A 25,795-nucleotide genomic window follows, 5' to 3' on the forward strand; every position below is an offset into this window, starting at 1 on the left:
GAAGCTTCTCTGATTCAGTAGCACTTCCACATTTTTATATTCTTACAAGTAAGCCGCCCAATTGAAAAGGAATGCATCTTGCTCGATTTATGCTACATTTTATTCAATCTAATGTAAAAAGTGGGTTATAAAATTTATGTATAAACCGTCCAATTGAAAAGAAAATGATAACCCGTTCAAAGGGTTGGTCCGTTGACCAATAATATTTTAAAAAAGAAAAATAAATTTTTATATTTTAATTAATTATAATAATAAGATTAATATACATAGTTCAAATTTAAAATTCAAAATAATTACCATGAAATAAATATAATTGTAAAGACCGCATATGGTTAATGCTTTGAATTATTAAATAATTAAGGTTTGTGTATGAAATTAATTAATAATTATGAAAGATATATTTTGGAAATAAATTTAATATCATTTATGCTATTTAATGTAAATTACCCAATTTCTGTGTTTGTGTTCGGAAGCTGTGGGAAGCGACGTTGGGCCTTTAGAGAGTCATATGTTGTAATTCTAGAATATTAGTGGGGTGTTATGGTTAAATTTTAGAGGCGTTAGAATTTTCGGGGTTTGTTTTTGACCAAATTACCCTTAGGAGTTTATAGTAAATTATTTAGCTTGAAGGGCAAGGAGGTCTTTTGGCAAATGTTTATTTTGTCTTATTTGGGGTTATTTTTAGGCTGAGTATAAGCTTATTTTAAAAAAAAAAAAAAAAAAAAGAAAGAAATGGAAAAAGGGAAATTGGGCATTTTCTTAAGCTAGAAGAAATTTAGAGGAAAGGTGCATCTCCTCTCTTCTCTCTCTTTCTCTTTCGATTCTCTTGGGCAGCAGCTAGGATTGGGGATTTTGAGTTTGAATCAAAGGATTTTAGTGATTCTTGGAAGCTTTAATCCAAGGTAACTCTTCTTTATTAATTTTCTTAATCTAGGTTAGGTTTTTTCATGTGAAATTAGATTCTAGGTTGCTGTGTGTTTTGAAAGGATTTAATTTGGTATTCTGGAAATGATTTGAAGTTGTTTAAGCTTAATTGAATAGAATCTATAGGTTGGATTGAGGTTTTGGTAAGGATTGGGTTTGAGAACTCAATCCTAGCTCTTTAATGGTGATTTGAAAATTTGTGTGAATTGTTGAGTTTTATTGCTTGGGATTGGTTTAGTATGATGTTTACAGGTATTCTGGAAGTTATAGAAAAGTTTGGGCTTGATTTGAATTAAAGGGATCGATTTTTTTGTCCCCAGCTCGAGCCGGTCGACCGGTTCTGAGAAGCCTCTTGCAACCGGTCGACCGGTTGGTACCCAGGAACTGGGGTTCCAGTTGGGAACCGGTCTGCCGGTTGGGACTTTTTCCCAAGCCCTAGTTTTTCCCGTTTTCAAGTAATTTAGGGTGTTGGCATCCTTTTTATCGATAGGGTTAAGCTTAGTCTGTATTTTAAATCCCCGTAAGGTGTTTAGCGTGTCTCTAATCGGATTTTGAACGTTATGGTTTAGGGCCCTGTAAAGCGTCTAGCTGCGTTTCCACTCAGGCTGACCGACACACTTGAGCACGGAACGAGGTAAGATAGCGTAAGAATATATATAAGAATATATGTTTGTTTATTTGTTGCACTTCTAACACTAGTTTAAATATGATTTATGGAGTGTTAGTATAGTGTTGTTATAATTGTGGTTACGGTGTTACCAACACGACGTACCCTTGGTACGTCGTGTTCGTGGTACAACACTTAGTAATTCCCGGGAGTACAGTTAAGGCTCTACCAACACAAGTACAAGTTTTGGTACTTTAGTGCATTTGGTATAGTAGTCGTACTTTCCTTAAGAACGTTCTTAACCATTTGGTGAGCTTGGTTATTGAGCTCAAGGCGGCTTAATCAGAAAGCCGACATTACATTACTTTTATATTTTCTTGCATATCTTACTGAGTCTGTTGACTCATCAGTTTGCTACCTTGTGTAGGTAAGGGAAAAGCAAAGCTGGAGGAACAGTGAGGCAGAGCTCGGCATGATTGTACATATCGCGACAGTGCAACCGGGAGGGTTTCGATCTCTTAATATTTTGGAGTCTGTATTTTGGGGTTGCATATATATGTACATAATAGTAAAGTACTTTTAACTTGTATTTTGATACTTGAGATCCCGACCCATATGGTTATTAAGCTATAAAATATCAAAAATTAATTTTCGAGTTTATTAATTATAAAATACGGGCGTTACAGTTTGGTATCAGAGCCACCGGGTTGTCCACTGAAGACCGTCAAGATATGTACAATCACGGCCAATGTCGAGTTCAACTCACGGTTCCGTAAGCTTTATTTCTTTTTGCAAACTGTTTGAAGATATGTTGTGTTATATATATGATTAAATAAGATGTTCTAAATTTTAATTGCGGTCTTGAAAATATTTTGACCACTGTCTGACCTACGTGCCTTGTGGGTTCGCAGGCTAAGTCGTAATTAATGGACGACCAGCGAAACGTTAGAAGGCAGGGTGAGTTGGTTGAGACCGGAGGTGGTCGGGGTGGTAGAAATCCCCAAAACCCCCGTGGACGCGGTAGAGGCCGCGGTCGAGTCCCGAGAGGTGGACAGGAGAATCCACCTCAGGCCCCGGTTGATTGGGAACAAAGGTTTGCTGAGATGCAAACTAGAATTGAGCAACAAGAAGAAGAGATCCGACGACTTAGGCAACGGGACGCTCCTGTTGAGCTTCCCCCGCAACCGCCTGCTGCGGTTCCTGCAGCCCCTGCGGTGCCAGCTGAGCAACATGTTGCTGGTAACCGCATGGAGCCTTTATATGAGAGATTCAGAAAGCAAGCACCTCCAGTATTTCTGGGAGGCCCTGATGTTTTAAAAGCTGAACAGTGGTTGACCGTTATTGAAAGAATATTGAATTTTATGGGAGTGGTCGGAAATGATAGAGTGGCATGTGCCACGTTTCAATTTCAAGAGGATGCCCTGATTTGGTGGGAGATGGTATCCCTCACCAGAGATGTTACCAGAATGACCTGGGAGGAATTCCGGGATTTATTCAATGCCAAATATTATAATGAGGCGGTTCGCAGTGCAAAGCGGAAGGAGTTTGTTGAGTTGGTTCAAGGTGAGAGTATGTCGGTAACTGAATATACAACCAAGTTTGATCGCTTGGCCAAGCTAGCCTCCGGAATTGTACCAACAGACTTCAGCAAGAAAGAAAAATATTTGGCTTGACTGAATGCCAAGATCAGGCATGATCTGGTTATCACAACGAACGATACCACAACTTATGCAGAAATGGTTGACAAGGCTCTTTGAGCTGAAGGAGCAGTGAAATTTTTGCAAGAAACCCGAGATTCTCCTGGTGTTGGTGGGATTACTATTCTCCCTATGTCTGGTCCTGAAAAAGAGAGTGGGGGTTCTACCTTTGAACAGAAGAAAAGAACTTTCCCATTTTCGGGAAGTTCAGGGCAAGGAAAAAGGTTTCGAGGAAACCAGAACAAAGGAGGACGTCAGACTTATTCCTATCCTGAGTGCCCGCGTTGCAAGAAGCATCACCCCGGAACTTGTAACCGGAGAGCCTGCTTTCAGTGTGGTTCGGTGGGACATCTCAGGAAGGACTGTCCTCAGTTGAAGAAAGAGGAACCAAAGCCTGAGGTCAAACCTGTGCCTGCACCTGCTCGTGTCTTTGCTATAACTCGGCCGATGCCGCCGATCCTTCAGTAGTTACAGGTCAACTTCTAATCAATGGTTTTGCTTATACTGTTTTATTTGATTCGGGTGCTACTCGGTCTTATGTGTCATCAAGACTTCTTGACCAGTTTGATAGACCTAGTGATATTCTTGAGATGGGGTTTGGAACCCTGCTGCCTAATGGAGAATTAATTATTTCAAGAAAGTGGATTAGATCTGTAATAATTAGAATTGAAGATAGAGAATTGAATGCTGATCTTGTGGAGTTACCATTGGCCGAATTTGACATTATACTTGGTATGGATTTTTTGTCCAAATACTCTGCTAGTATTGATTGTAAACGAAAAATGGTGACTTTTGAACCGGAGAATGAGGAACCTTTTGTTTTTGTTGGTTCGGTCCAAGGTTCTCGTGTTCCAAAAATTTTAGCGTTGAAAGCTAGGGATTTATTAGGTAATGGATGTGTTGGATTCCTAGCAGTGGTAGTGGATTCCAGTAAACCTGTGTTACCTGGACCTGAAGAGGTTAAAGAGGTTAAGGAATTCCTAGATGTGTTTCCAGAGGAATTGCCTGGATTACCACCTCAGCGGGAAATAGATTTCATCATTGATTTAAGTCCTGGAGCAGAACCTGTTTCAAAAGCACCCTACCGAATGGCACCTGCTGAACTAAAAGAACTGAAGATACAACTCCAAGGGATGTTGGATCTAGGGTTCACTCGGCCTAGTGTGTCACCTTGGGGAGCCCCAGTGCTATTTGTGAAGAAGAAAGATGGAACTCTTCGGATGTGTATTGATTATCGGGAGCTGAATAAGTTAACCATAAAGAACAAATATCCTCTGCCTAGAATTGACGACTTCTTCGATCAACTTCAGGGCAAAGCAGTATTCTCTAAGATTGATTTAAGATCTGGATATCATCAATTGAGAATTCGAGAAGAGGATATTCCGAAGACAACTTTCCGAACCAGGTATGGACATTATGAGTTCCTGGTTATGTCTTTTGGGTTAACAAATGCACCGGCAGCCTTTATGGATCTCATGAATAGGGTATTCAAGGATTTTCTCGATAACTTTGTAATTGTATTTATCGACGATATTCTTGTATACTCTCGGTCAGAAGCAGAACATGAGCAACATCTTCGAATGGTTCTGCAGGGACTTAGGGATCATAAACTCTACGCAAAATTCAAAAAGTGTGAGTTCTGGTTGTCACAAGTGTCCTTTCTGGGGCATATTGTTGGGAAAGACGGGATTATGGTTGATCCAGCGAAGATTGAGGCGGTGAAGAATTGGCCTAGACCTAAAACAGTCACTGAAATTCGAAGTTTTCTCGATTTAGCGGGTTATTATCGGCGTTTTGTGGAAGGATTTTCCAAAATTGCAATGCCGTTATCTGAGTTAACTAGGAAGAACCAGCGATTTATATGGTCAGATAAGTGTGAAAAGAGTTTTCAAGAGCTGAAGCAACGGTTGATTATAGCTCCTGTTCTAGCCTTGCCATCTGATCAAGAAAAGTTTGTGGTGTATTGTGACGCATCAAGGGAGGGTTTAGGATGTGTGTTAATGCAAGCAGATAAAGTTATAGCTTATGCTTCTCGGCAATTGAAAGATTATGAGCAGCGTTACCCAACTCACGACCTAGAACTTGCAGCAGTGGTGTTCGCCTTGAAAATTTGGCGACATTACTTATATGGTGAAAGGTGTGAGATCTATACTGATCACAAGAGTCTCAAGTATTTCTTCACTCAGAAGGATCTGAACATGAGACAAAGAAGGTGGCTAGAGTTGGTGAAAGACTATGACTGTGAAATCCTGTATCACCCTGGAAAGGCAAATGTTGTAGCTGATGCCTTAAGCCGAAAGGGACCCGATCAGATATCCAACATGGTCATGATTTCCTCTCAGTTAGCCTCAGAGATGACTAGGGCAAATATTGAGTTGGTGACTGAGAAATTATTTAATCTGACACTTCAGTCGGATTTGTTGGAAAGAATCAAAATGGCCCAGTTAGAAGATCCTGAATTGGTTAAGACTCGAGAAGAGGTCTTAGCAGGCAATAAGGACTTCTCAATTTCTGACAATGGGATACTGTTGTTTAAAGCACGGGTGTGTGTCCCTGATATCAGTGAACTTAAGAAGGAAATTTTGGAAGAAGCTCATACTACTCCTTACTCATTGCATCAAGGAACCACCAAAATGTATCAAGACTTGAAACCCTATTTTTGGTGGTATGGGATGAAGAGGGATGTAGTGGACTACGTCACTAAATGCTTAACCTGTCAGCAAATCAAAGCTGAGCATCAACGGCCGGCAGAATTACTTCAGCCATTAACACTCCCAGAATGGAAGTGGGAAGACATTGCAATGGACTTTGTGGTTGGTTTGCCTAGAACCACAGGAATGTACCACTCAGTTTGGGTTGTGGTGGATTGTTTTACAAAGTCAGCACATTTCTTACCTGTTAAGGTAACCTATACTGTAGATCAGTATGCTGATTTGTATGTGAAAGAAATTGTTCGTCTTCATGGAGTACCGAAGTCAATCGTTTCAGATAGAGACCCTAAATTTACATCAAAGTTTTGGATGAGTTTGCAACAGGCTATGGGAACTAATTTGAAATTCAGCACAGCCTTTCATCCTCAAACAGATGGGCATTCTGAACGAACTATTCAAATACTTGAAGACTTGTTACGAGCTTGTGTCATGGATTTTGGAGGGTCCTGGAGTAAGTATTTGCCTCTGATTGAATTCTCCTATAACAATAGTTATCAAAGTACCATAGGAATGACTCCTTATGAGCTGCTCTATGGCAGAAAGTGTCGCTCCCCAATTCATTGGGACGAAACAGGAGAACGGAAATACTTAGGCCCTGAATTAGTTCAGAAGACAAATGAAGCAATAGACAAGATCAAAGCTCGAATGCTTGCTTCTCAAAGCAGGCAGAAAAGTTATGCAGATCCCAAGCGACGGGATGTTACATTCCAACCTGGTGATCATGTCTTTCTACGAGTATCCCCAATGAAAGGAATCAGACGTTTTGGAAAGAAGGGCAAGTTGAGCCCTAGGTTTATTGGACCTTTTGAAATCCTGGAAAAGGTTGGGCAAGTTGCTTATCGATTGGCTTTACCTCCATCATTGTCAGCTGTGCATAATGTATTTCATGTTTCCATGCTGAGAAAGTATGTATCTGATCCAATGCACGTTTTGAGTTATGAAACGTTGGAGTTGCAACCTGACCTATCTTATGATGAGCAACCGGTGCAAATTCTAGATCGGAAGGAAAAGGTCCTTCGAACTAAAACCATATCGTTGGTTAAAGTACTTTGGAGAAATAGCAAAGTGGAAGAAGCCACTTGGGAACTCGAATCTAATATGAGGACTCAGCATCCTGAATTGTTCAGGTAGATTTCGGGGGCGAAATCCTTTTAACGGGGGGATAATTGTAAAGACCGCATATGGTTAATGCTTTGAATTATTAAATAATTAAGGTTTATATATGAAATTAATTAATAATTATGAAAGATATATTTTGGAAATAAATTTAATATCATTTATGCTATTTAATGTAAATTACCCAATTTCTGTGTTTGTGTTCGGAAGCTGTGGGAAGCGACGTTGGGCCTTTAGAGAGTCATATGTTGTAATTCTAGAATATTAGTGGGGTGTTATGGTTAAATTTTAGAGTCGTTAGAATTTTCGGGGTTTGTTTTTGACCAAATTACCCTTAGGAGTTTATAGTAAATTATTTAGCTTGAAGGGCAAGGAGGTCTTTTGACAAATGTTTATTTTGTCTTATTTGGGGTTATTTTTAGGCTGAGTATAAGCTTATTTAAAAAAAAAAAAAGAAAGAAAGAAATGGAAAAAGGGAAATTGGGCATTTTCTTAAGCTAGAAGAAATTTAGAGGAAAGGTGCATCTCCTCTCTTCTCTCTCTCTTTCTCTTTCGATTCTCTTGGGCAGCAGCTAGGATTGGGGATTTTGAGTTTGAATCAAAGGATTTTAGTGATTCTTGGAAGCTTTAATCCAAGGTAACTCTTCTTTATTAATTTTCTTAATCTAGGTTAGGTTTTTTCATGTGAAATCAGATTCTAGGTTGCTGTGTGTTTTGAAAGGATTTAATTTGGTATTCTGGAAATGATTTGAAGTTGTTTAAGCTTAATTGAATAGAATCTATAGGTTGGATTGAGGTTTTGGTAAGGATTGGGTTTGAGAACTCAATCCTAGCTCTTTAATGGTGATTTGAAAATTTGTGTGAATTGTTGAGTTTTATTGCTTGGGATTGGTTTAGTATGATGTTTACAGGTATTCTGGAAGTTATAGAAAAGTTTGGGCTTGATTTGAATTAAAGGGATCGATTTTTTTGTCCCCAGCTCAGAACCGGTCGACCGGTTCTGAGAAGCCTCTTGCAACCGGTCGACCGGTTGGTACCCAGGAACTGGGGTTCCGGTTGGGAACCGGTCTGCCGGTTGGGACTTTTTCCCAAGCCCTAGTTTTTCCCGTTTTCAAGTAATTTAGGGTGTTGGCATCCTTTTTATCGATAGGGTTAAGCTTAGTCTGTATTTTAAATCCCCGTAAGGTGTTTAGCGTGTCTCTAATCGGATTTTGAACGTTATGGTTTAGGGCCCTGTAAAGCGTCTAGCTGCGTTTCCACTCAGGCTGACCGGCACACTTGAGCACGGAACGAGGTAAGATAGCGTAAGAATATATATAAGAATATATGTTTGTTTATTTGTTGCACTTCTAACACTAGTTTAAATATGATTTATGGAGTGTTAGTATAGTGTTGTTATAATTGTGGTTACGGTGTTACCAACACGACGTACCCTTGGTACATCGTGTTCGTGGTACAACACTTAGTAATTCCCGGGAGTACAGTTAAGGCTCTACCAACACAAGTACAAGTTTTGGTACTTTAGTGCATTTGGTATAGTAGTCGTACTTTCCTTAAGAACGTTCTTAACCATTTGGTGAGCTTGGTTATTGAGCTCAAGGCGGCTTAATCATAAAGCCGACATTACATTACTTTTATATTTTCTTGCATATCTTACTGAGTTTGTTGACTCATCAGTTTGCTACCTTGTGTAGGTAAGGGAAAAGCAAAGCTGGAGGAACAGTGAGGCAGAGCTCGGCATGATTGTACATATCGCGACAGTGCAACCGGGAGGGTTTCGATCTCTTAATATTTTGGAGTCTGTATTTTGGGGTTGCATATATATGTACATAATAGTAAAGTACTTTTAACTTGTATTTTGATACTTGGGATCCCGACCCATATGGTTATTAAGCTATAAAATATTAAAAATTAATTTTCGAGTTTATTAATTATAAAATACGGGCGTTACAATAATAGTTTTAGTGCATATATCTATTCTATATAAAGTGTGCTTATATAACAAAATTCTTGGTTTATGAGAAATTCATGGGTGGCTTTTTATTTATATTAAAAATAAAATAGTTTATTAATAAAAATAAAATAGTTTATGAGAAATTCATGTGTCACTTTTTATTTATATATAATAAAATAAATAAAATAAATCTCATTAAATCTAAAAAAAATACAATTGGGTTTTTGCTTTTTACATCTACTATTGGCTTTTCTAAATATACTTATGTTATTTAGTTGGATTTTATTCTAAATAAGAATTTACTACTATTTATATATTATATATATATATATTGCTAAAGAATTTTTCTATTTGTTTTTTTGGCTGATCAGGTTATAATTGTTTGCCTCCACATCTGAATCTGAATATATAAAATGTGGCTGTATAAACGAATTCTTGGTTTATGAAAAATTATTGAGTGACTTTTTTTTTAAAATATTTTCTTTTTTTATATAAAATGTGGCTACAAAATTCTTGGTTTAATGTTATTATTTATTTTTCTGTCAAAATGTTAACAGAATATTCTAATATTTGACAAAATATTCTGATTAGAAAACGTTAATTATAATTGATTAATTTTAGCTAAATAATCCTACCAAAATTTAATCTAACAAATTTTCTCTCTCTAGAGCAAAAATCCTAGCCTCCAACACAATATTTACCAGTTTATAACCTTAGTTATAATTTCTTAAGCTATATTTTATAATTTTAATTTTTCATTTTAAAATTTGAAAAATACTAATGAAGACAACATGCTACATGCTATTATACAAAAGTATTGCATTTATATATCCCACGATGTTTCAAAAATACTTTGGAAAGTTCATCTTGAATTAATTATTAATATGTAATAAAAGATATTAGTTATTATATTATTACTTCAAACAAAGGAAAGTTCTAGCGGTGCTTCTACTTTCTAATCATCTCTTGGTTTCGGGCAGAAAGTCATATTCATGTGTTATGTGTACGTTAAATTTTTGTTAATAGGACAGGGAAGAGAGTATAGTCTTACAGAACTTGAAATGTGAACCTGAGTTGTCAGTATATACATAAACCTCAATTTTGGCTTCTTTAACCAGCTGTCACACACAAGTTACTTACTCTGAATTTATAACCATTTACAATTTTTAACACTAAAAAAGTTAACGAGTTTGTATTCTATAGCTCTACTTATTAAGGTAGAAAAATATTTTTAGATTGACTCCTCTATTCCGTTTATTAAATGAATTATTTTCAAGTTGACACATTAACTTAAAAATGACACAATAATGACCTACTACAAAGTATACACTTATATTCATTCTATTTATTGAGAATCAAAACTTCAATCTTCTTCACTAGATTAGCCAGACACACACAATATTTGGACATAAACACAGGACACAATATTATAACTCAAACTCAGAAACACTTAGTCGAAACTTGAATGAATAATGCCACTCTTTTAAGTTTTAAGACTGTATATGACTAGGCAATTTTGGTTATTGTATTATCATTACTGCTACATAGTTTATCATTTTTAGATTTTTGATGTGAAATTTTGTATTGTGAGGTTTTTAGAGTTTCTAATAGACTTCAATGAGTAATAGATTTATATAATTATACTTAGAATAAATTTTGATAATGTTGTTTGGTGGATTCCTATTTTGTTATTAGGTAACATAATATTATTATTCGTTAGGTTGTCACAATTATTAAGTGAGAATGAATCAATTTAAAAACCTTTCACTATATTGAAAGGTGAGATTGATTTTAATATGAGCTTAATTATATTTTTTATTTTGTATATCTATTATTTCATTTGAAAACAGGTGAATAAATGCCTACACTATATACAACAATTAAGAACATCACTCCAACTACCAAAAGTTGGAAGAATAAAATGAGAGTGTTAGAAAAATTTGAAAAGCGGACAAATAAGAGTTCACCACTCAAATATCAAATACTTAATGTTAGCAGACAAAAAAGTATACAATCAGTTAATTTACTGTTGAAATTGTCAATACTCTACTAATAAATAATATATTTTCCAAATTTTTCCTGTACACGTGTTGCAACAAATTATTATTTTATAAATATATTTTTTTCCTTAAAAATAAACACAGGGTAATGATGTTGAACCTAATAACTAATAATATATTTTTTAAAATTTTTAATTATATCACTTTTTAATAACGTAGAAAAAATCTAGCATAAAATTTAGTATACGTGCCTTGCACGTAACTTTTTGCTAGTATATATATGCTTGTTTAGAATTATATAATAGTTACTATTACCTAATTCTTAATATAAATAATAATAAAATTAAATTTAATACAATTCAATTATATTTTTAAATATATAAAAATTTATTTCAGTTTTAAATTTGTTTATAAAAAAATATATCTAACTAATTTTATTAAACAATAAAATAAGTAAATAAAGTTAGATATTTTAAATAATTTAACTAATAAATTTGTTAAAAGTATGATTAATTAATTGAATTGATTAAGAGTGCATTTAAATTATTACAAGCAAATCATGATAGCAGTGTGGACATGGAGGTTGTGGCGTTTTGGAAGAAGTTTTGGCAATTAAAGTTTCTTCCAAAGGCAAAAAATTATGTATGGAGGGCGGTTAGTGGGTGTCTTTTTACGAGAGTTCAGTTGAAGACTAAACATATGAATATTTCTTTGTTGGGTTCGATTTGTCATGGGGCAAGTGAATTAATTTTTCACTGTTTAGTTGCCTGTGATTTTGCAGAGAATTGTTGGCGGCTAGCGGGTTTGGCTATGATTCTAGTTGATGCAAAGTCGTTTTGGGACTGATTTCTTCATTTGTTCTCACGATTGGGTGAGGAATAAAGTGTTCAGGCAGTGATGCTGGTTTGGGCAATTTCTTTCGCACAAAATCACCTCTTATGGAAGGGTAGGAAAAGTCGAGTGGAGTTCGATATCAATTTGGCTCGTATCACTCTTGATCAGTGGAGAAAAGCTCAAGAAAGAAGTTTGTTTCCTGCGTTTGATACTTGGTATCTTTCGAATGGGGCTGAGTTATAAAAACTCAAGGTGAATATTGATGTTGCATTGCTTGACGAGGAGAGAAGACATGGTTTTAGTGGCATTGTTCGGGATCACAAGGGTCGGGTCGTGGCTGGGATTACGGGACTGCAGATTGGAAAATTCTTCTAGAGATTGCTGAAGCCATGGCTCTCAAGGAAGTGTTATCATGGTTGAAGTGTATTTTTTCGGGTGTTATTATTGTCAAATCTAATTGTTTGGTATTTGTACAAGCTATTAGAAATTTGAATATGTTGTCATCCACTTTTAGTGGTGTCGTTAAGGATTGTAAACAACTTTTATCTTCTTTTAGAGATGTTTCTCTAGTTTTGTAAAACGGTTTGCTAATCACGTTGTTCATCTCATGGCTAGAGCATTGTAATGATCACATATTAAATTATGGAATAGTAAAGACAATTAGCATTACTTATTAATGTTTTATAATTATATATGATTTTATATTGTTGTGGGTCCCATTTTTAGAAATGTGCATTAGAGTTATAATGTTTTAATTCTAGAAATTTTATTAAACTCTAAGATTTTATTTATGCTAAATATGAATTATGTAATTTTTTTATTTTTGCTGGACGATGACGGAAAATGTGATGGATGGCCGTTAGAGTCACACGGGTAAGTTTAAAACTTATTTCTTAGCGGGACAAACATTAGAGATACTTAGAATGTCTAGTTTAAGCGGGGATTATGGTTTCAAACCATTTTGCCCCTAAGCTTATAAGTTACTTAAAGTATAAGAAAAGAGCATTTTTGGTATTTTACACTTGAGGATTAGGTGGCCTGCTCCAAGGTTGGCAGTTGGCCACTAAGAGAAATAAGATAATTTTTATCAATTACCCTTAATCACCATTTTTTTTTTTCAGAAAAATCAAAAGAAAAATAAGAGGTCCATCTTTCTCTCTCTCCCTTTGCTCGACTCCCACACAAACCAGAGAAAACCTAGCCAAGCTTTCATTTTTGCTAGAATTCAGCAAGGAATTCAGAGTGTATCAAGTGGAAGTAAGCTTTAGAAACTCTTATTTCATGATTTCTTTAAGTTCTTGTTAGTTGTGGCATGTAATGTGAGGTTTTTAGTGTTGTTAGGGTTAGGTTTGATTTCTGAGTTTATTTTCAAGTTGAAATTGATTGCTTGATACTGGTTTGGTTGAGTTGAGAGGTGAATGAGCAAGTTTGAGTGAGTTTATTTTGATAATTTTGTTCTGCAGTAACCACTGAAGTCAATAAAAAAAATCCAATTGAAACCTTACTTAAATATTCTAAATTCTAATGTTCTTAAAAATACAACCTTTAAGAAGAAATAAAATCTTAAAACACATTCTTAAATGGGTAAATACTATTTTGGACCCTGTGTTTTGCAAAAATTATCAATTGGATCCTCTAGTTTGTTAAATGACAAAATGGACCCTGTATTTTTTAAAATGGTACAAATAGGACCCTGAATTGATTTTTTGTCAAAATAAAATTCAATTATAATCTGATCTAAAAGTATTGTGATAAAATTGTTTACATTTTCTGTATCTGTACGTATAAGGAATTGTTTTCAAGTTGATTATATTAAAAAAAAAAGTTCTCAAAAATTAAGCTCAGGGTCCTATTTTTACTATTTTGGAAAATATAGGTCCATTTTGTCATTTAACAAAACAGAGAGTCCAATCGGTAACTTTTGCAAAACACAGGGTCCAAAATAGTATTTACCCTTCTTAAATAACAACTCATATTATTTTTTTTCTTCGCTAATTAGGACTCTTACCCTTTAAATTTTGATATATATTAAATTATGCTTTTAAATTTTTCTAGTCGTTAAAAATTTCTCTAAACTATTGAGATTGTTGGATTTAAGGACTTTTGTCAAATTTCATTTAATTTTACTAATTCTGTGATTGTCTATTTACTAAATTATATTTCTTAAATTTTGATATCTACTAAATCATCCGCTTAAATTTTGAAATGTATCAAATCATGTCCTATTATGAACTTTTATTCATATTAGATTTTTCTTACCAAAATTAGATAAAAAAATTTAAATCTAATAATCTCAATAATTTAAGAAGATTTTTAACCACATTAAAAGTTTAAATGACATAAATTTATTAAAAGTTAAAATTAGTAGTAGCATCGGTCAGACGTTTAAGTTTTATAATTATTAGTAGTAGTACTTTACACATTTGTAAGGTTCACATATAATGGTCCCAAAACTTCCAAATTTAATATTTTTCTAATTAAAAAAGAAAAACAAGTCAAATTTTTTAATTTTTATTGTAAGTAAAACAATAAGTCAAGTTTGTTCCTTTCTATTATATGAGTTAATTATAATCTCATATTATAATTTTTTAATTAATTTATACGTTTGAAATTATATATTGGAATATTTTTATTAATTTTTTTTTCATAACAGTATTCGTTATAGTTACAGTATTATCCTTGAAACTTTTTTGAACAATTCCGAATAGTTTACAATGTCAAAAATAAATTTTCTCATATTCTTATTTACCACGCGTATTTAAAAAACTTTAAACGTATTTTTGGTAATGTAAATTATTCAAAAATTTTAAAAAATTTACAGGGATGATGTTGTAAGTATAACGAACACCGCTATAAAAAAATTTTAAAAAATAATATTCCAACATGTGTTTTTAGACACAAAAATTAACTAAAAAGTTGTAATGAGAAGTTAACCGTAACACTTCTTTTATTATATATAAAAAATACTAGTGGTGCCTAGTACTCTCCTACGTATCAATATCGCTATTGATTCAATTAACGACACATTTAGAATATGCTAAAAACCACTAATACTCAATAACAATGATCATACAAAATTAATGACAAATTAATTGCCATAATTAAGAATACTTTCACCTTTACATTTTAGGGGTCTATTTAATGAGTGAGTTGTCCTATTCTATTTATTCTTATCCATAATAAATATTAATTTAATGAATAATAAAACTCTAAGATGTTTATGTATGCATTAAATGCCTTTTTTTGTTTTTTTTTACTAATTTTAGTAAAATACATGGGGTTTCCATTATTAAAAAATAAAATAGAAAACAAACACAGAAATATGACATTTTTTAAAAAAAATGAGTGATTTTGTATTGAAATATGTGGATAGATTTTTGTTAATTAAATTATGTTATTTCACCATAAACACACAAATTATGCTGTACAGAATGTTTATACGTTATTTTAAAATAAAATAAATATCTGTGAAACTTTAATGTATGATTAAAGTAAATATTTAATATTCATTATTGGAAGAATTCATGATTACTTTCTTATGAAGTAACTTGATTTCTACTTTTTTTTTCATCCAAAAATAAATAAAAAAATTCCAAAGTTTATGAAAAATTAAAAAAAAAAAATCATTTATCAATTATAAGAAGAATAATTAGTAATTTTGTTTCCAGAACTTTCCAAATTACTTGATTCTTTTAATAGTCCCTTAAAATATACATGCTTGTTAAAATTTTTCTTGAACTTTTATATTTACAGAAGTTTAGTCATTCTGCTAGGTTTTATCTCATTATTTCGTTTAAATGCTGACATGTCTTTATAAATTAGCAATTTTAACTTCTAAACTTTGACAACTATCAAAATAAATATGAGAAAGATTCAATTTTTTTAGTAAATCCTAAAAAATTAATTAGATCTTTAAGAAAATCATTTTGAATGTTTACAAAAATTAAAAACAAAAAAGAAATCAAAACTTTAAAACTAATTAAGCGATTTTAAAAAAAAAAAATTATTTTTATAAAAGTTTCATTTAGATATAAAAAAGTATATTCAAAATTTAATTTTTGTTAAAAATAAATTTTATGAGAACAAGTTTGATTTTATTTTTTTTCTCAAAAAATCTAGATTCTTTTTAAATAAACATAATTTTTTTAAAAAAAATATATATTTATATTTTTATTAAATTCTAATTATTTTTCTTATTTTTTAAGATATAAATTTATAAATATAAATAAGATTGATTTTATCTTCACGAAATTTTAGTTCATTAAATTTTTAATAATTTTGGTTTGATATTATAAAATATGTGTTTATACAAAATAAAGTTTAATAATTTAAGTTTTTTTTTTGGATGAATAAGTGCATATATATTCCACACTTTGTGAGTGTCTTCTATTTTCTTTATGTCTAAAACCTTGATTCTAATAGTACAAACAACATGTTTATCATTTTGCATAAATCTCTTTACAGTAGGGACCTCTTTATCTCAAAAAATATTATTCCTAGTCCTCCAAATCATATATACACAAGCATTAAATACCAACATATAAATGCCTTTCCTCACCTTGCATGCTTTGCTTGCATCTCCATATCCAATTAAGTATTCTTTTAATTTGGTGTTGATTTGATCCAATACCAATCCATTGCATTAGCTGATCAAGACAATTCTTACTAAATGTGTACTGAAAAAATATGTGTTCATGAGTGAGTTTCTTGTTCTCTTCCACAAATATAACATAACAATGGCATTTGGACATTATACAATTTTGTTTTGAGCCTTTTCCAATGATCTAACCATGTCACCATTCTATGTTTAGGAATATTGTACCTCTCCCAAATATTGTTTGCATACCAAGTGGGTGTCCCTGCCTTTGAAAACAACATGTCACAAGCTTTTCAAATGGAATATTTTATGGTCTTAATCTGGTTTTCTATATCGCAGGTCAATATTTGATCTCTCACTTTTATTACTTTTGTCCAATACCAACTACTATCTTGGTGGATTTTATACTCCCACCAATTCAAACCTTTTATATAAACTTTGTGAACTCATTTCACCCACAGGTTGTCTTGTTTTTGAGCCAAAGCCCAGACGTACTTACGCATGGCTGTAATATTCCACTCTTCCAACCATCTAAATCCCAAATCCCAAGCTTTTTTGGTTTACACACTTCCTTCCATGCCACTAATCCTGGTGCTTTGTATCCCACCGAACCATGCCAAAGATAATCTCTAAAGATCCTTTTAATGGCTCGCAAAACTTTTTTAGGCAAACCATTACTTGAGCCCAATACGAGTGAAAGGCAACAAGAACGCAGTTGCCTAAATTGGCCCTTCCAGCATATGAAAGATGTATAGAGCTCCATATTTGAATCCTTGCAACCATCTTCTCTATCAACACTTCACATTCCACACTAGAGATCTTCCTAAAACATATTGGGAAACCTAGGTATTTAAATGGCAGCGTTGATTGTACAAAACCAGAGGCATCAAGAATCTGTTGCACATCTTGACTCTCCATACTTGTACAGAAAATTATTGTTTTATTAGCATTTGCTTGGAAGCCAGATGTTGGAGAGAATCTCTTGAAGCTTCGTAGCAATACCATGATTGATTGGACATCTCCATTACAGGACATAAGAAGATCATCTGCAAAGCAAAGATGAGTAAGTCAAAGAGGCTTACATCAATGGTGGTACTTAAAGCCTTCTGATGCGTGTCGTAAGCCATAACAAATTTACTAATATTTTAATTCTAATACCTCCAATTATTTTAGTATAATTATAAGTAAAGGTCGATCCCACGAGGACTATATTTATTCAATTATTCACAAATTAGTAACTATAATTAGAGAAGGGGTTTTGATGATTAGAATAAAATAACAATAATGAAAATTTAAAGAAAACAAGTTTAAAGAGAGACTATACGATATGAGAAGCTAATTAAAGGTTATTCGCCACCCTCAACAATCATTCCTAATTCCTATTAATAAATGTAATTTCAGTTTTCAATCAAACTATTAATCCCGCAGATAAAGCTGAAGCAGTCAATTATTCTAATCTCCTTATTGTAGGTAATTAAGGCGAAGCGCTCAATAATTAACTCTTTTACCTAAGCAGTAAATCCACGAAGCATGCAATTTATTTATGTTTTTCAAGTTATTCGTGAATGCTAACGAATGGTTCTGACGGATATTTACATCTTGCGAACATGGTAGTTCAATTGAGTGGGAGCGCTGATCATAGATATGAAATCTATAACCTCTATAAGTATTTAGAAGTGAAACGATGATTTCCTTCGAGCTTGGCTGAATAGAGATAAATGATTGAGATCTCATTTCAGTGATTATATTAGTTTACTGAAATATCATTTATAAGTAGTTAAGTGTTTTAAGGATAAAATATATTGAAAGGTAGAACGGTAAATTTGTCCCTATTCAGTGTAGATCATCTATAGAGGATTTTTGACTATTAGGATTGCAACAATGGATAATCATAACGCATCTATATCGTGGTACATATAGAGCGTTCTATATAATTGAGAGTGCTATTCAATTCTAAATTTATAATGGCGTAAGGCAGAATTAATAAGTTAAGAAATTTACTTGGTAAATTCTAGATCTGCTTATTGAAAGATCGGTTATATAGGCCCATAGTCCCCTCACTAGTTGAGATAATATGCTTGCACACTCAGTGAATTGATTTTAATTAATCAATTATAATTCTAAAATTAGACTATGTTTTATTTATGAATTTTTACTAAGCGAGGGCTTAATTGTGAATAAAAGAGGTTTTGGGGTCTATTTAGACTTTGTATGATCTAATGAATAAATAATATAAATGGTAAATTTATTTGATAATTAATTATAATTATTAAATAAATAGTTTTGGTATTTATAGGATTGAATTGGAAAATATGGTATTATTGAGAGAAGAATAAGTGGTTGAAATAAAGTGGCAATATTGTAACTAGAGATTGGTTTTATTAGTGGTCGGCCTTAGTGTTAGTTTTTTCCCAATACTTTATTATTTTTTAATCCATATAATTCAACTCTAAGCCCTAGTTGAAACACTATAAAAGGAACATGATGCTCTCATCTCATCCAATTGATTTTTCAACCTACCAAATTTACTTTTCATTCTCTCACAACTAGTAGGTGAGAGACACCTTCTATACAGTTTTTAAGCCTCCTTCATTGTTCTTCATACTCGAACCCTTAATGATAGAGTGCCATGCCCGCACATAGCAAGTCAAGTACTCAATCATAGTGAGTAAGACGGTGGTAACCTAACCCGAAGGAAAAAAAAGAGATTCAGGCTCAGATCTTGATAATACTCTGCGACAAAAAGGAACAAGGGTTAGAGATCTGAGCGGTATGAATCATATTATTCCGTTGCAATCAATGTAAGATTTTTTAAACTCTTATGTGTTTAATTTTATTGTTTTAGAGATATTCATATTTATAATGTTAATCAACATACTTGTCAGTAAATCTAGATCCTGGTAAAATATTCCCAACATTAGCATCCTTAAAAATATGCTACCATTGAAGATGCTCTAAATAGTTAGTGGTTTTGTAATTATTATCAAAATAAAATAAGTGAGATTCGATATTTAATTGTATCAGTAACGATATGATACCTTAGAGCATCTCTAATGGAGATGATATGAAGGATGTTTGATGACATTGATACATTTTTAGTACATTTTAATTGATGCTTACCATTGAAATGAAAAAGAATGCAACAAAAGAATATCATACCATAACATCTTTTACATCTTTTCTTTCTTATTTTTTATTATTATTTTATTATAAAGTAAAAAAAAAATTGTTTATTTAATATATATTAAATAATAATATAATATTATTTTAATAATTTTAAGAGATGCTTACCATTGGATCATTTTAGAACAAAAAGTGCAAAAAAATAATGTGAAAAAGAGATAAAATAAAATAAAATATTTTTAAATAATGTGGAAGTTTTTGACACTCTTAAAAAATATTACCATTAGAGATGCTCTTAGAAGAATACTAGGCAAGGCACTTTGGGTGCTCTTTAGAATTTCTCATAGGAAAATGCTAAGGGTTCTTTAAGCTGTCAAGCACTACAAGAGGTAATATAACATTATTGGTGCATTTCACTATCAACTCGGAATTTTTTTTATTTTTACTCTTTGAATTTTTTTATTTACAAAAATACATCTTCAGTAAAAATAATAAACTATTTTTTTGTTGTATTACAATTTATTTATAGTTGTATTATAGTAGTCATGAGGTTATTTTTCTTATTGTTTTTAGTTGTTTTATAGTTTATTTATAATTGATTTATAGTTGTCGTGAGATTTATTTTTTTTATTGTTTTTTAGTTGTTTTTTATATTTTGTTGAACAAAGTGTATTTTTGTAATTTAAAACTTTAAAAACATATTTTTGTAATTAAAATTTTAGGCCATAAAATAAGGGTATTTTTAAAAATTCTCCTAATTTATTTATGTGTTTGGAAGTAATTACATACAAAATTGTATAATTACCTTCAATTATCCAATTCTAGTTCCCTCTTAGCTTTCTAAATGTGCCTTTAATAAATAATATGTGAACCGCTAACGAACAATAAAATATCATATCATAATAGTATTAAACACCTTAAAGTATCAAATAACGATACTTTTTCTCATAACTTTATTTTTAACATTTTTCCATTGTAATTTTTTTTATTACTAAAAGGAGATCACGTGGTGCAAATTTCTTCCTACTCTTTTATTCTTTTTGATAATTTCGAGAACTACATGTTAACTATAAATGTCTTATACTTTAATCGGGTCATAAGTAATAACTCAAGGGTTTCCATTCAATATGTCACCACCTAGTCTTACAACAAGCTAGCCTTCAAAGGTGAAGTCAATGAGTTTCGAACTCTTGACCCAAAACCAATAAAGATAATTCCTACTACTACACACAACATGTAATTTTTTCCATTGTAAATTTTGAAACATATGGTAACTTGAACACGTGGCCTATCAGTAAAACAGCTCAAAAGTTGCAAAAGTTTGGCAGATCCATCCACCAATTGAACAGAGAACTTTTTCCAAATTAATCAAACACTCTCCACTCCACATCTTATTCACCAAAATTAAACAACAATAATAACAAAAACAAAAAAAAGCACTCCCCACTTCTTCTTTGTATTTAAACAAAACGACAAGTAAAAAGAAAAAAAAAAGAATACTCTACTTTGGAATTTGGACTTCTTCACAAAAAAAAAAAAAATCATAAGTTTTTATATATTTATTTTCCTTTTACAGTCAAAATAAGTTAATTAGAATTTTTTTGTTCTCTATTAAATCATACTTTTTGAATTTTTCAAGCTATTAAAAAGTCTTCCTGAACTATTGAGATTATTAGATTTAAAGACTTTTGTCTAATTTCATTCGATTTTACTAATTCGGTGATTGTCAATGTACTAAATCATACTTCTTGAACTTTAAAATCTACCTAATCATGTCCATCGAATTTTGATTTGTGTCAAATCATACCTCCTGAACTTTCATCTATGTTAGATTTTTCTTACTAAGATTAAACAAAAATCTTTAAATCCAACAATCTCAATAATTCAAGAGAAATTTCTAACGGTCTTCAAAGTTCGGGAGGCAAAAATCTTAATTACCCTTAAAAATATCATTATTTTTTCATTATTTTATAAAATTAATTTATATTTGACAAATTCAAATTATAAAATATTGTTAAAATAATTAAATACTATAATTGGAGCAACAATGATAAAAATGACTCTATTTTAATTTTTTTTAGCTATTTTAACTAAAAGAACAGATAGTACCATTGAAGTTGCTCTAATATTATTTTTCTTGTTAAATTGGTTGATGAAGCTAAGTTTTAATCCAATAACTAACCTCATGATTAATTAACAAAAACAAGAGAAAACCTATAACAATAATTGGAGAACAATATGATAACATACTCATTTTTCAACAATTATATTGAAAAGAAAGAAAAAAGTTCTGTTTTTTTTATCTAACATTACAACAGATCTCAACAAAAACTTAAGAAAATCATTACTACATACAAATATATAATAATAATAATTATATTAAATTCATTTTCCATAGCATGAATCAAGCTAATGAAATATTTCACCTGATATTCATACATATATGTATATATATATTGAAACCTAAACAGAACAGAACAGAGAGAAGCATAAGAACAATTCTCACAAACAATTTCTACATAATAATATGATTCTAATTTAAAGAAGAAAGAAAGTAAGCCATCAATGGGTGAGTGGGCTTAGCTCTTTTCTTTTTCTTTTTCTTTTTTCTTGACAGATTTACGAAAGTGAGCACTTCTTTGACCACTGAAATAAAAAAGAAAGCTTTTTCTTCACAGCTTCATATCTTGATGATGATGGTGATGGTGATGATGATCAGAAGAAGAAGCTCTTCTTATAAGTTGTATAATCATAAAACTTTTGTTGATGATAAAATCCAACATTTGTAAAAGAAGAAGAAGTAGTAGTAGTACTATAATAATAATGACTTAACAAAATTACCATTAACATTTCCTTTGGTGTTTCCATAATACCAAACAAAAGATTCAGCAACTTTGTAAGCCATATAATGGAGACCTATATATATACTTACACATATATATACATACACATGGGTACACACCAAATTTCTATCTGGACCCCACACACATATATAAGTGCATTTTTAGGACGTTGTATTAGGTCGTATTGTATTGTATTAAATTTAATTATATATCATATTTCATATAATATTATGTTAAACTTTAATTTATATTAAAATATTATATATTTATGTGCTCATACAAATCAATACCACATATATTTTTACATAAAAATATTGCATGATATATAATTCAATATAATACTATACAATACAATACGGTGTAATACGACATACTAAACGAACCATTAATGATTAATATCTATTAATGAGTATTATTATGAAAATTTGAGTTTTTGTGATTAATTTTGCGATCTAATTAAAATAAATATTTTATTTTTACATTATATGGCTGAAGTTGTTTTATTGGGGCGAGATAGACCAAAAAAAAGTTAAATTTAATTTAAAGAGAGATACTTTTAATTAAATAGTAAAATTAAGCGTAAAAATTCTAATTTTTTTTAATTATTGGTCATTTGATTAATCAAATTTTTAAAAATTATTATTTCTAAAATTAATGTTTAATTATAGTAATTGTTTAAAATTTCCAAAGAAGTGTTTTATATAATATGTATGTAGGACTATAATTGATTTCCAAAGAAGTGTTTTATATAACATGTATGTAGGACTATAATTGAGCTAAGGTACTACAGTTTAGTATTTAGTACTATGTGAGATGTCATATTGTTATTGATAAGAGGAATAATATCAACTACTTAGACGTTAATTATAAATATTATTGTTACTCTTGCTTCTATAAAAATAAATTTATATTATAAATATTAATAATTATGTGGATGCCCAAATCTTTTATTTATTACCATTAATTGTAATTAATATTCCTCTTTTTCTTAGTTTCCCTTTTTCTTAGTTTTTTAATATTTCAGTCTTGTATTTGTATAAATAGGGGTTCACCCCATTGGAATAAACAACTCAAAAATTCTCATTCACTTTCTCTTTCTCTCTTCATCTTCTTCTTCTTTCTTCTCATCTACTATATTATTTTATATTATTTTATAACACGTTATCAGCACGAGTCTCTGCCCAAACTTCAAGCATGAGTCTCTGCCCAAGCTTCAAGCATGAGTCTCTGCCCAAACCTCAATGTAAGCATTTTGTTAAAGTTCTTGAATTGTTTCAAGGTCATGATACACTAAATATATATTTATATATATACTCCTCTGACTGAAACAATTTCAAGAATCATTTGGTTTCTTTTTTTTTTATTTTTATCTATATATCTATATATTATATATGTATGTATATATTTTTATATATTTATTATTGATTTCATATATATATATTATGTTCTTATCATTCATAATATTTACAACATATGTGTGTCTATGATATGATAGAGAAAATCTATATAAATTATACATATATCCAGAAGATTATGTATCATCGATAAAATATTGCATATATCCTAAAGATTATGCATCATCGATAAAATATTGCATATATCCTGAAGATTATGCATCATCGATAAAAAAAATTGCATATATCCTGAAGATTATACATCCTCGATAAAATATTGCATATATCCTGATGATTATGCGTCCTCAATAAAATCTTGCATATATCCTGAAGATTATGCAAACGTAATATTCATTATATAGTTGATGGATATATAATGAAAGAGATGAATACATATTTATATATATGTTCTTGTATTCTTTGAGGACCATGAAAAGTAATCTAATATCAATATAGATTTTGACAAACATTTCCTGAAGTAAATGTTTTATATTTGTCAAAAATTATTGTATTTATGTGAATACAACTAAAGAATCATTAAAAATGATTATTATTAATGCAATTTTATAGAGGGTTTTGAATACCTAAAAAGAATGTTAAGAAAATTGCATTGAAACATCAAAGTATAAGAATAACAGTGAGCATGACTAATGTTATTTAAATACACGAGACATGTATTTATTGTTCATCATTCCCTGCAGAGAATGATACGAATTGAATTCAACTACTTTTAAAGATTGTTTGTATTAGTCATGTTACTATACATTGTTATGACTTGCAATGTTGGAAATTATTGCATGTGACATACATTAAAGATCAAATTTTGCATACATCTTGGAGATTATGCAAAAAATTGTATTCATATATTCTTTAAAATATTGTTAAAGAAATTGCTGAGTAATTTCTTTTTATATATGAACAAGTAATAAATTTTTAAGAAATTTATAATAATGTTCTACTTATTCAACATCATTCCCCGAAGTGAATGTAATGATTTTAAACAATCGATGGCATTATTTACTCAAATTTTTCCAGAAGAAAGTGGAAACAACCAAAAGATGAGATACCACACACAATTAAAGTGTATAAAATCTATATATCATGTGTGGAATTGAATAATAGTAGTCGCGTACCTGTAGTACGGACACACTTATAATCAAGATAAAAGTATATTTGATTATTGAATAGAATGTGAATTGTACAAACTTATTGTACATTTGAAATATTTAAATATCATTCCCTAAAGAGAATGAATAGACATGAAATTCTATTTCAAAGAATATAGATTTCACATATATTGGCAATGCCAAAAGTAAATTAATATATACATATTTTATTGTTTCTTAAAATCAATAGTTTCAAACTATTGTTGGTACATGATATGTATATATATAGTTACTATATAATTCAGTTTGCATATTCCTAGAAGTGAATATATAACTTACTAATATTTGTTAGTAATCCAATATAATCAAAGTGATAAAGAATCACAAAATGATTATTTGAAAAGCTTCCTGAAGAAGTCTTACATACAATTGCTACTTGGAGTAGTAAAATATATTTGTATGTACCTAGATGTATAACTTTTATCTAGTTATAAAAGTGATAAGAAATAACTTATTATATGTACTGGTTGTACATTTAAATATATAATATATCAAGTCATGATAATTAGACTGATGAATAGTCTATTAATAAATTAGACGACTTGTTAAAAAGATACCAGGAAAAATGAATGATATATTATGGTTATATCTATTTGACCATTACAATAACATGATGAAGTTGTCATGTATATTTTAAATTATACACATCATTGAATTGATGATAGTGATTCCTGAAAAAATATAAAGTTTGATAAACATAGTAGTGACTCCTGAAGAGTGTATATATTTTAGAGAATAATATGATTATATTATTCGTGTATATAAAAATGAAACTTGTAATGATTATGTTGTAATGAATTTACATTACCTTTTGAAAGTTTCATTGAAA

The 25,795-nt window shown here is 30.9% G+C and overlaps 1 protein-coding gene across 1 annotated transcript; it reads left to right on the plus strand.

The window, feature by feature from the left end:
* Window positions 1–2,778: 2,778 nt before the first annotated feature.
* Window positions 2,779–3,696, plus strand: LOC133032186 (uncharacterized). Its single transcript, XM_061106053.1, has 2 exons — window positions 2,779–3,094; window positions 3,296–3,696. The coding sequence occupies exons 1-2, from the start codon at window positions 2,779–2,781 to the stop codon at window positions 3,694–3,696; spliced, it is 717 nt and encodes a 238-aa protein (XP_060962036.1).
* Window positions 3,697–25,795: the final 22,099 nt, after the last annotated feature.

The sequence above is a fragment of the Cannabis sativa genome, chromosome X (genome assembly GCF_029168945.1).
Source record: "Cannabis sativa cultivar Pink pepper isolate KNU-18-1 chromosome X, ASM2916894v1, whole genome shotgun sequence".
Taxonomy (NCBI): domain Eukaryota; kingdom Viridiplantae; phylum Streptophyta; class Magnoliopsida; order Rosales; family Cannabaceae; genus Cannabis; species Cannabis sativa.